The 11,979-nt window shown below is 39.9% G+C and overlaps 1 protein-coding gene across 1 annotated transcript in view; it reads left to right on the top strand.

Moving 5' to 3' along the window:
• Positions 1–400: 400 nt before the first annotated feature.
• Positions 401–11,979, top strand: part of LOC124622500 (esterase FE4-like) — a 112,665-nt gene continuing 101,086 nt past the window's right edge. The window contains exons 1-2 of the mRNA XM_047148222.1: positions 401–518; positions 3,167–3,307. Coding sequence (XP_047004178.1) covers positions 462–518; positions 3,167–3,307 — 198 coding nt within the window. The 5' untranslated portion in view covers positions 401–461. The remainder of the gene's footprint in view (positions 519–3,166; positions 3,308–11,979) is intronic.

Genomic DNA, 11,979 nt, shown 5'->3' with positions numbered 1-11,979 from the left:
GTTTAGGGTAATAAAGTACACTTTTATGCTATTGGTTTATGACACTATGGTGTGACTATCGGATCATGAAAATATTTTACTGTGTAAATTTAACATCAGTTGTTCAATCTCTTTTGAATTTTTATAGTTTTCAAAATGAGTGCAGGAGTTGTAATATATTTTGGATTACTCTGCTGGTAGGTGTGATCCTTTCACTTATTATCTAAGTGAGTGAGGCACAAACAAGAGTTTTTAAGATACAGCTATCAGATTAAGATGTAAGTACTTTAAAATCATGAAGCTCGCAAATGAGTTTGTTTGTTTCTGTATGAGTCTGATATGAAATTTTATCACACTTAACTGCTGATAAAGTGTTAATGATAGATAAAAAAACACCTCAATCTATAAATATGCAACCAAATGGTTTTTTAATGTCTAGGGAATCAAGTACACAGTCCTAGTGCCTTATATTACTGGATAACATGAGATCCAATTTACAAAACTGTTTTGCAATAATTTTCTTAATTCAGTATTGTGTGGTAAGTTAGTCTTCCATTAAACAATCTTTTCTGAATACAGGACAGATGTAAAATGTTACTGTGATGTATATGCCTGTATCTTGAATTAGAAATTTAGGCCAGCAGAAGATTCAGTCACTAGATATTGTGGCAGATAGGTTTATACTTATAAATATTTCTTAAGTTACTTTTCCACAATCTTTATTTGTTAAAATTGCACACTAATCTTGGACTATGTCTCTGGGAAGTAATACTTGTGCGATATGATCTTGGGAAAATTTGTTTCAGCTATATCTCCACCCCCCCCCCCCCCTGCCACCTCACCCCCAATTACCCCATCCCAGCCCCAATCCCCCACCTCCACCTTCCAAAAAAAGGAAATACCTGTGTGTAATTTGATTTATGAACTGAATAGATTTTTTAAAAATATTGTTGAAGTGCTAATGTCTAGCTCCAAATATTCTTTAATATTGCATTGAAACAATGTCTCTAAACAATTTTTTAATTTATTTATGAATAATGGGGTCTTTTCTGTGCTAATAATACAATTTGAAAGTTTCTTGTGCAGATTAAAATTATAGCTTTTCTGGGGATCTTGATAGTTAAAAATATGTAGCACAAGAAGCTTCAAAGCTTTATAAGGGTCTTCATACAAAGGTGGTTTTCTTTGTAAAGGCTCACATTTTGCATCCATGTTTGCTTTAAAGTGAAATACATTTTGGAAAGTTACGCCACAAAATTACTTGTCTTTTCTTCTTTCATACATGTTTTGATGGTGTTTCTGCAGCAGTATGTTTTCTTTTATTTGTATTAATAACTTTTGTTGCTACTTGTGTCACTGTCGGTCTTCTGCAGTACAGTAGTCATTTGCAATTTTTGTTGTTCCCATATTGTGGGAACACTGGGAGAGCTCTTAAATGTATCATGAAAGATCATACAGTGTATGCTGTAGATACAATTAACAGCAGAACAGCTAAGTGTGTCATAAACAAGAATTATTTTAATGGCAGAGGAGTTAAGAAATTAAATGTAAGTTAAAAAGTTAAATAATAATATCATGAGAAGAAAAGTTGCTACTCACTATATAGAGGAGATACTGAGTCGCAGACAGGCACAACAAAAAGACTCTCACAATTATGGATTTTTGGCCAGTAAGGCCTTCTTCAACAATAGACACACACAAGAGCACACACACACACACACACACACACACATTGACACAAATGCCATGATCACACAAACGTAACTCACACACACACATTGCATTTGCGCGTGTGTGTGTGTGTGTGTGTGTGTGTGTGTGTGTGTGTGTGTGTGTGCATGCATATGTGAGTCTATTGTTGACAAAGGCCTTAATGGCCGAAATCTGTAATTGGGAGAGTCTTTTTGTTGTGCCTATCTGCGACTCAGTGTCTCCGCTATATGGTGAGTATCAACTTTCCTTCTCATGATATTGTTACATTCTATCCTGGATTTTCCATTGTTTAAGAAGTTAAATGTATCTTAAACAGTGATCAGTCTGTGTTATGAACGCAGTTGATACAGTGTTGGCAATGTGTGAACTACAAAAATGACAGGTGACAAACTATGAAATATTAACTGTACTGTAGAGGACAGACAGCAACATGAAAAACAATATATACTACAAGAAAATTAAAAGAAAAGTTATTAATAATGGTGAAACTTGAGAAAAGATGATTCGTTGAAGAAAAAAATGAAAATTTTGCTTTTTATCAAGGCCAAATCTATAAAAACTTACTTACTCCTTGAAGAAATAAACAGAAACATTTGAAGCAATCAGCTGTACAGGAAAGTATGGAAAAGTACAGTGTCTGTTCTGCTCTGTATATTCATTTTTAAGTGACAGTTTTGAATCTATTGTAGTTTACCACAGTTGCAATGATATGCTTAATTAATAAACAGAAGTTTTGAAAATGAATTTGAAGTAACTGAGACACTAGAAGTGACATCCAATTTCTAACTTTCAAATAACGAAAGGACCATAATGCTAAAGGGATTTGTATTTGCTTTTTGGCAGATGGGAACTTGTTGAGTACCACCAAAATACAGCACCATGGTTGTATGTCAGACACTTTGATTCAATGAGTAGATTGTCAAAGAGTTTTAGAGCTGTGTCTTTTCAAAATCAACATGTAGTAGAAGATTTTGCATCTCTGTTGCTCCATTGTTTTTTTCTGATATAGCTTTTCAATGTTCCTTTGTCCCTGCAAATCCAACCAATTTCTTTTCTTTTACACAATTAGCACACAGTTATTAGTATGTTTATTTGGTTGTTTTTAAGTTCATGGTTATTTTAAACTACTGTCTGTAATTAGTTTTAGAAAAGCTTTTATTACATTCTTCATGCTATAATAGATGTTCATATGCCAGGATCTGAACACTGTGTGTTGAGAGAAGCTGAAAAGTGGTTAACTTACAGTACTTGCATTAATAGGAATGTGATTAAAATAAGGAATTTAATTTCTATATTTCATTATAAAAGAAGAAGTTGCTGTTAACTATCCATATGTCTGAGTGACTAGAGTCATTGGGGAAATTCAAGGCATTGCCTATACAAAGGTAGCATTAAGAGTTAGTAAGATTTGATATTTGAAATTAACCACTTTAAAACATTGCTTTTAAGTTTCATTTCAGTTGAACATTTTCAGGCACAAAGCAACTATGTCACTGTTCAAACATCCCTTGGCAGTCTTAGAGGTCAGGCAGAACAGTCTGTATCAGGGCAAACTATGTATACTTTCAAAGGAGTGCCCTATGCAGAGCCTCCTGTTGGAACACTGCGTTTCCAGGTAAACAAATGGCTTTTCAAGCTCATTTCCATACTTTTTCCTTTATTCTGACTGTTACAGTATTTACTGTTTAATATTTTTATATTTATTTGAATTAATGCTTGCTAATTAAAAAAATAATCAGTTTTTTACATGTTTTGCCAATTTTCTGATACTTGTTGATATTGTGAATAATCTCAAGTAATCATCAAAAAAGGTGCATAATGCACACATCAAAAAAAGTTTTACACCACCCCTGTTCCCAGAACTCCTCATGATAAATGTTGACTATGTATACTGTATCACAGACACAGTCCATTTCACTGTTCAGAGATATCACTAAACCCGCCAAAAGCATGAGCAGCACCTATTAGACAGAGGGGGTCTGATAGCCAATCAGTTCCAGTGATTCCACAAGGAAGGAGGTACACAGCTCGTGTTGTCTGTAGTTCAACCATGCCTAGACAGTCAATAGCATGTTTCAATTGTGCCTGCATTGTTACTTTGTGCCAGGAAGGGCTCTCAACAAGGGAAGTTTCCAGGCATCTTGGAGTGAACCAAAGCGATGTTGTTCGGTCATGGAAGAGGCACAGAGAGACAGGAACTGTCAATGACATGCCTCATTCAGGCATCCCAAGGGCTATTACTGCAGTGGATGACTGCTACCTGTGGATCATGGCTCAGAGGGACCCTGACAGCAGTGCCACCATCTTGAGTAATGCTTTTTGTGCAGTCACAGGATGTTGTGTTACGAATCAAACTGTGTGCAATAGGCTACATGATGCGCAACTTCACTCCCAACATCCATGGTGAGATCCATCTGTTCAACCATGACACCATGCAGTGGAGAACAGATGGGCCCAACAACATCCCGAATGGACTGCTCAGGATTGGCATCACGTTCTGTTCACTGATGAGTGTTGCATATGTTTTCAACTAGACAATCATCAGAGACATGTTTGGAGGCAACCTGGTCAGGCTAAATGCCTTAGACACACTGTCCAGCAACTGCAGCAAGGTCGAGGTTCCCTGCTGTTTTGGGGTGGCATTATGTGGGGCTGACAGATGTAGTTGGTGGTCATGGAAGGTGCTGTAATGGCTGTATGATACGTGAATGCCATCCTCTGACCAGTAGTGCAACCTTATCGGCAGCATATTGTCGAGGCATTCATCTTCATGGACTGACAAGGGGGGGGGGGGGGGGGGGGAATCGAAGCATCTGCTCCAACAAAATGTTGCACAGGTTCAGTTATATCACCTGACACAACATCATTGCACAAAATATAATATATTGTCAACAAGAAACCATGCAAGTAAAGGCATAAGAAAGATCCTTGTAGAATCAGCAATCTGACCAGTTGTATTACTCATGGATGATTAATTTGCAAGGGCTGAGTCACCATTTTGGTTTCATTAGTGTGAACTTACCTTGTGAAATCTCATATGCAAACTCTTTGATCTGTGACATAGCTGTCCAGTTGGCTCCTGATCTGGAAACATGCACTGCTGCTCTCAAGTTGGACAACCCTACCTTGGGCAATATTTTGAAAATTGCTCATTCTTTGGGAATGGCCTCTGATCAGTCATCCATACCCTATCAGTGTGGGCAGTGGGATCTTCCTTCATCTCATGATTGTTTCACAGCACACCCATGTTTGGACTGCCCAGATCATTGGACACACTGCACCCATTGCGGCAAAATGGCCAGTCCCAAATTATCTGCCATAAACTGTCAGAACAATCAGACCCAGTTTCCCACATGTTTCAAGGGAAGGTGCATGAACTTCAAGTGATTCTTTAATGTCTCAATGTAGCTGGAGTGAAAGTCTGGGTTTCTCGGCTACTGCCAGGGGTGTAGCCCAACTGCCAGTTTTAACAGGTTCAGTCATTCCAGTCTTGTGAAAGCAATCGAGTTCCTGCTTAATGACCATCTGTAGGGAGATGGGAAGGGGTCATGTGAGATAGAAACAGGGTGTGCATCTGAACACAAGCAGATATGAGCCTGGAAATCTGTGGCACACTCTAGGCTCAGCACAAGTGGAAACCTACCTACATCATGTATTGAGGACCTCCTCACAACACTGGCTGGTGGTGAATATTTTTCTGAGACTGATTAGGCTGGCACATATTTGCAGATTCTGCTAGATGAGAAGCCATAAAGCATCTTGGTTATCAACACTCCCTTCAGATGCTTGCCTTTTGGGATCTCTTCCACTCTGTCAATTTTCCAGAGGTCCCTGAAACAGCTAGTCATGTCCATCCCTGCTTGTAGTCAGTACTTTGATAACTTAACTGTCACTGACACTATGCATCAGGACGACCTATGCAACCTATTTACCACCATGCTTGATGGATGGCTCAAGTGCCACTTACACAAATGTCAGTTTTTCCAGAAACAAGTAGAATACCTTGGACACTTGCTCAACAAAGAAGGGATATAACCCCCTGGCCACATTGTCATGGTTATTGACACCCCAGAAAGTTACAGGAACTGCAGGGTTGTTTGAGGAAGATGGATTATTATCATAAGTTTCTTCCCACAAGTGGCTCAGATTATGCTGCTGTTAAACAAATCATAGAAGAAAGGCATTCACTACAGGTGGACAACTGTCTGTGAGCATGTTTTTACATAGCTGAAGCACCTGCTGCAGCATCTGCTGCCTTACACCCTTTTCCCCATCATGTCAATTGGTTTTAGCTGAAGATATCTCTCCATACGACTCTGGTGCAGTGGAGTGCTGGACATAGGAACAATGACAGTACTGAGGAACAGACTGCCTAAAGGTCAAAGACACTGACACCCACTCAAAAGAATGAGATAGAGAAAGAAGCTTTGATGATTATCTTTGCAATTAAGAAATTCCATATTTAGCCATTTTGGGCCAAGTTTACACTTATTACAGTCCACAGCCCATTGGTAGTGCTCTTTGGGACAAGTCCCAATTTTTGGAGCGGACAATACAATGGCTCCAGCATTAGGCATTTTACCTCAGCTCTTACAGTTAAACCATCCACAGCGTGACACTCAGATGTCGATACACTATCTGCCTGCCTGTGTAACCAGACCTGGCCTTTAACTAGTTTAAGATCTCATAGTTGCACATAGATGTGGAATGATGAGATGCCTTGGATGGGATTTCCATTATGGCTGCTCAAATTGGTGCCATGACCCTATATTACACCTTGTCTTGCACTATGTGCTCCATGGATGGCCTTCATATTTTCCTAAGAGTGCCAGTCTGGAGCTCCAGACCGATGACCATGGCAGTCTGGTCCCTTTAATCCCCCAAACCTAACCAACCTGGAGCTCCAGGAACGGAATCCCCTCTCTCACTGGTTTTCATCATCACTGATGTTCTCCTGCTCAGCACTGATGCAAATGCTGTGACATCAGCCTGGCCACCCTATGTAGCCTCAAGGTTTACTACTCCTTCGTTGCAGGCAGTGGGGTATGTCACAGATTAAGGGTCTCATGTGTCAACGTACATACTGGCCAGGACTGAACAAGGACGTGGAGGACTTGGTATGCAGCTGTTTTGATGTCACCCGGCACACTACTACTCCACCTCAATCTTTTGTCCCCCAGCCAATCCCTCATCACCACTGGGACCACATTAATTTAAATTTCGCAGTCCTCTTTCTGGATTCCAAGTGGCTCACTGTCATAGATGCCTACTCTAACTGGTCATACGTGGTCAGCATGGTATCCACCATAGCAGGTGCACAGTTACCCAGATTATCATCATAGAAGCACTTCCCTGCACCACTGCGACCGATAATGGTCCTCAATTAATGGTGACAGCCTTCAACCAATTCTGCATTTCAAATGGCAGCAAATACCTCTTTAGTCTGCTGTTTCACCCAATCTCCAATAGTGAGGCTCTCCAATAGTGAGGCAGAGTATATGGTGTGAGCATTAAACAGCAAATATTAAAAGCAGTGGAAACCATCACCACTGTGGTTGCACTCATGACATTCCTGAGCATGTATAGGACCACTCCCCATTCATGATTGTAGCTCAGCAGAGGTCCTCTGTGGATGGCAACTGAATACTCTCCTCTATCTCGCAGCCCCACAGCCACAGAAATTCTGCATCTGGTACATAGGGCACTATACTTTGAGCACAGCAGTGTGGACACACTCAAATGAGGTAAATGTTGCATGGATGCTGGCTATGATGGTTAACAACCATTGGCAATGCCTCATGATGGTTGGCACTTTGAGGGGTTTGGAGCACTTTTTTGTACAACCAACTCCATCCAGACCTATCAACTGCATCTCCATTAGTTGCTGAATGAGACTTAGGAAGCCCTCCCTTGCCAGTCCCATGACCGCATGACTTACACTTGCACCTCAGATTACCAGTGGCAGTTTACATGGATGGAAACATGAAGGTCAAGGCCTCACTGCAGCCACTGTACCCTCATCTGATGTCACCCATGCTGCTGCAACACATAATTGCTGGACATCTCCAGCTCCTCCCACCTGCCAGAGGGCTTCAGTGCTGCAACACCAATTGTGCCACATGTTCACAGCATTTCCCAAGTCGTTTCTTCCCCTACATGACCATTTCAGGAGGGAGCTGTCTGGTACCCTGCCCCAGGGGTTTTGAAAGCCCACTGGGTGACATGAACTGTAATGACAGCTAGTAAATGGCACTGCTACATCTGCAAGCACTGCTATAGCCATTGCAGCACTGGCCACAGAAGAATGCCCACCTTGCTGGCCTATCAGTGCTTACATCACTCTTTAAAGCTAGCACTGCAGTTCTGTCTTCAGCTGTGATCTTGCAGTGCCCTTGCATTGTTATCACTATACATCATTGTTTTGCTTGTGGGACTTGCCACACATTTGCTTTTCATTCTTGGATAGTCATTTGGACTTTTTATTCAATGTACTGTCTCCATTGTCCATCTTCCTCATGTAATTTTCCTCCCGTTCACATTTGGTAACTTCCTAATGACTTTGGAGAGAATAGAACATTATTAAAAATTTGTTACTGTGTATTAGAATTAATCATGAATTGGAAAATACCTGCCAAAACAAAGAGCATGATATGTCAGTCATATTATCTGCCAATTTTGACCTATGGCTCAAAATGTTGGACCTGGATGAAGAAGGAACAGAGTAGAATACAAGCAACAAAGATGCACTTTCTATGAGGGATCCAGGGAAAGATGAGAAATTATAGGATCGGAAATGAAACAATACAAAATACACTTCAGATCGACCCCCTAAAGGAATCTATGGGGAAAAATAGGGTGAAATGATTTGGCCATATTAAAAGATAGACAAAGAAAGACTATAAAAAAGAGCTACTGAATGAACAGAATATGGAAGAAGACCAATTAGAAGACCACAAATGAGATGGGGAGACCAGCTGAAGGATGATGTGAATCAGAGATGACTAAAATGAGAGGAAATGCTGGACGCTAGAGTGTGGGAGAAAAGAGAAGACTTAAAGAAGCTTGGTGAACACCTTGCATAAGGAGAAACATTTAAGAAAGAAGAAGAAGGAAAGAAGAAGTCACTAAGTGCCGTTTAAGGAGAACAGAGGGATGAGACAAAATTTTATATCACGAAGAAGGAGCATGTGTGAATGTGCCTTGTGCAGACTGAGCTGGGGCAACCTGGAGCAAAAACAGTCCCTTGGACAGCTTCCCATGATTTTCATATTATCAGCCCCCACTAGCCACATAAGGAGATTTCAGTCATATGCTATTGCATTGGTTTTCCTTCATGAGCATGACCTATTAGTAGCACCATACCACGATATCCATCCAGCGTTGGTAGGGTCTTTGCCTTTTTTGCTGAGGTGAATCCAAATGTTTCCATAGTTGCTTTGCTCCTTTTCTTGAGGTTGTAGTAGTACACCCAGTATTCATCCATGGTGATGAGGCAGCTAAAGAAAGCATCTGGATTGGCCTGACACAGCTGCAACATTTTGCACACTGCAAGTTGGCAAGCTTTTTCAATGTGTGTGAGCAACCACAGAAACCTGTGGGCAGCAAGTTTTCTCATAGTCAAAATGTCAAGTAAGATGTTGAAAACTGATCGATGACTGATTTTTGGCTTTTTCCTCTATCATCTTGTTTATTGGGACTACAGTCGCTTATTTGGAACCCTATAAAATATTAATTGCATAAATTTCTTTAGGAGGGATAATTAAAAATTTATGATTAACCCTCAGGTAACTTGTAATCACATGATTTGGAGCTCTCTAATGTCATACATTTCTCAACACTATTGGCACTTATGTCTATTAAATATTACAAAATCAATTTAATGCATAACACTTAAAGAAGCTAATGGGCAATGTAACAATGCAATTGAATCTTCAGGAGATGTCATATATTTTCAATGCTTGGAATCACATACTAGCTATAGAAAGAAGAAGAGAAGTCATTTTGTTTGCACTGAATGGCTGTTTCTTGAGGTGAGCATATATTTGTAATTTTCAAAAAGTATCCTGTTTTGAGGTCAGTACACTTTGTCCAACATTTCCCCATTCTCGTAATTCTAGGTGGCACTAATGTTCTGTACAAAAACAAACTCAAAATTGCAACGACAGTTCTAAGAGATGCATTGAGTAAAATTGACGATCAAAAGGTGATTGTGATAGGCATGTCACATAGGCATGACCTTACAGCATATTCTGTTATAAACAAAGAGATCCAAAAGGCCAGCATGACATACAGACAGATTTGCCAAATGCTTCTTTTCTCAGCATAGATGACCTGGAAAGAAAGCACTTTACAGCACATGGGGTGAATTTGAATAAAAGAGGCAAATCATTGGGTCGGAGATTTTTTCCGCTCAGGGACTGGGTGTTGTGTTGTCCTAATCATCATCATTTCATTCCCATTGACGCGCAGGTCGCCGAAGTGGCGTCAAATCGAAAGACCTGCACCAGGTGAACAGTCTACCCGATGGGAGGCCCTAGCCACACGACATTTCATTTCATTTCATTGCTCAGTCAGAGAATTGAAGTGTTCCTGGAAAGTGTTCATCATGGAAAAGAGAACTGTGACACTGTCCCATTGCCATAAGAAAAAAAGGCATGCAAAGCATTGTACACAGCCAGGGTTGTCAAAGGCTGGGAGAGTCCTTCTTTACCAGTTATCCAGAGGATGAGGAAACTGTCATTGTGTATCCATCTACGCTCACAACAACTACAATAACAGCTGAGCACAATGAAGCTTCACCAGCAGAAGAAGAGGAAACAACTGTAATCCATCTGCACTCATAGCAACAATAGCAGTAGGTGACACAGAAACACCACCAAAAGAAAAAAAGAAAGCAACTGCAAGTGAAATGTGTTGTGTAACAAGCAGGTAAAAAATAGTGCCACCATTCCATCTGAAGGATTTTTTAGCTTCACGCACAAAGAGGAGGAAACCACTATGATAAGTGGAACTAAATGTTTAACAGTATTTCATCAAAATATACAACCTATAAAGAATAAAGTTCAACAACTAGAATTAGAATTGTAAAACTGGATTGCATCATTGTATTTATCACTGAACATTGGTGTTAAGGGAGACGAAATGGTATATTTTGCATTAATATCATATTTGACCTGTTCCTGTAGTAGAAATTTCATGAAACGCAGGGGTTCATGTAGTTATATGAAAATAGGTATTACATTTAAAATCAGAAAGGTCCTTGTAGTGTTAAGTGAAAACAGACATTTCGAATTGTTGTTGTTGTTGTTGTTGTGATCTTCAGTCCTGAGACTGGTTTGATGCAGCTCTCCAAGCTACTCTATCCTGTGCAAGCCTCTTCATCTCCCAGTACCTACTGCAACCTACATCCTTCTGAATCTGCTTAGTGTATTCATCTCTTGGTCTCCCTCTACGATTTTTACCCTCCACACTGCCCTCCAATGCTAAATTTGTGATCTCTTGATGCCTCAAAACATGTCCTACCAACCGATCCCTTCTTCTAGTCAAGTTGTGCCACAAGCTCCTCTTCTCCCCAATCCTATTCAATACCTCCTCATTAGTTACGTGATCTACCCACCTTATCTTCAGCATTCTTCTGCAGCACCACATTTCTAAAGCTTCTATTCTCTTCTTGTCCAAACTGGTTATCGTCCATGTTTCACTTCCATACATGGCTACACTCCATACAAATACTTTCAGAAACGACTTCCTGACACTTAAATCTATACTCGATGTTAACAAATTTCTCTTCTTCAGAAACGATTTCCTTACCATTGCCAGTCTACATTTTATATCCTCTCTACTTCGACCATCATCAGTTATTTTACTCCCTAAATAGTGAAACTCCTTTACTACTTTAAGTGTCTCATTTCCTAATCTAATCCCCTCAGCATCACCCGATTTAATTTGACTACATTACATTATCCTCGTTTTGCTTTTGTTGATGTTCATATTATATCCTCCTTTCACGACACTGTCCATTCCGTTCAACTGCTCTTCCAAGTCCTTTGCTATCTCTGACAGAATTACAATGTCATTGGCGAACCTCAAAGTTTTTACTTCTTCTCCATGAATTTTAATACCTACTCCGAATTTTTCTTTTGTTTCCTTTACTTACATTTCGAATTATCTGCAGTTTAAATATCAGAAAAGAGCATGCCAAAAAAATTAATTGTATTTTGTTTCTATAGGTCCCCTAGTGGTACTATGGGCACATTTTATCAAAACTCAGTCAGATCTTGGACAAGG

This window comes from Schistocerca americana, chromosome 1, assembly GCF_021461395.2.
Source record: "Schistocerca americana isolate TAMUIC-IGC-003095 chromosome 1, iqSchAmer2.1, whole genome shotgun sequence".
Taxonomy (NCBI): domain Eukaryota; kingdom Metazoa; phylum Arthropoda; class Insecta; order Orthoptera; family Acrididae; genus Schistocerca; species Schistocerca americana.
The sequence above is the reverse complement of the archived record's forward strand: the minus strand, read 5'-3'. Positions and strand labels throughout refer to the sequence as shown.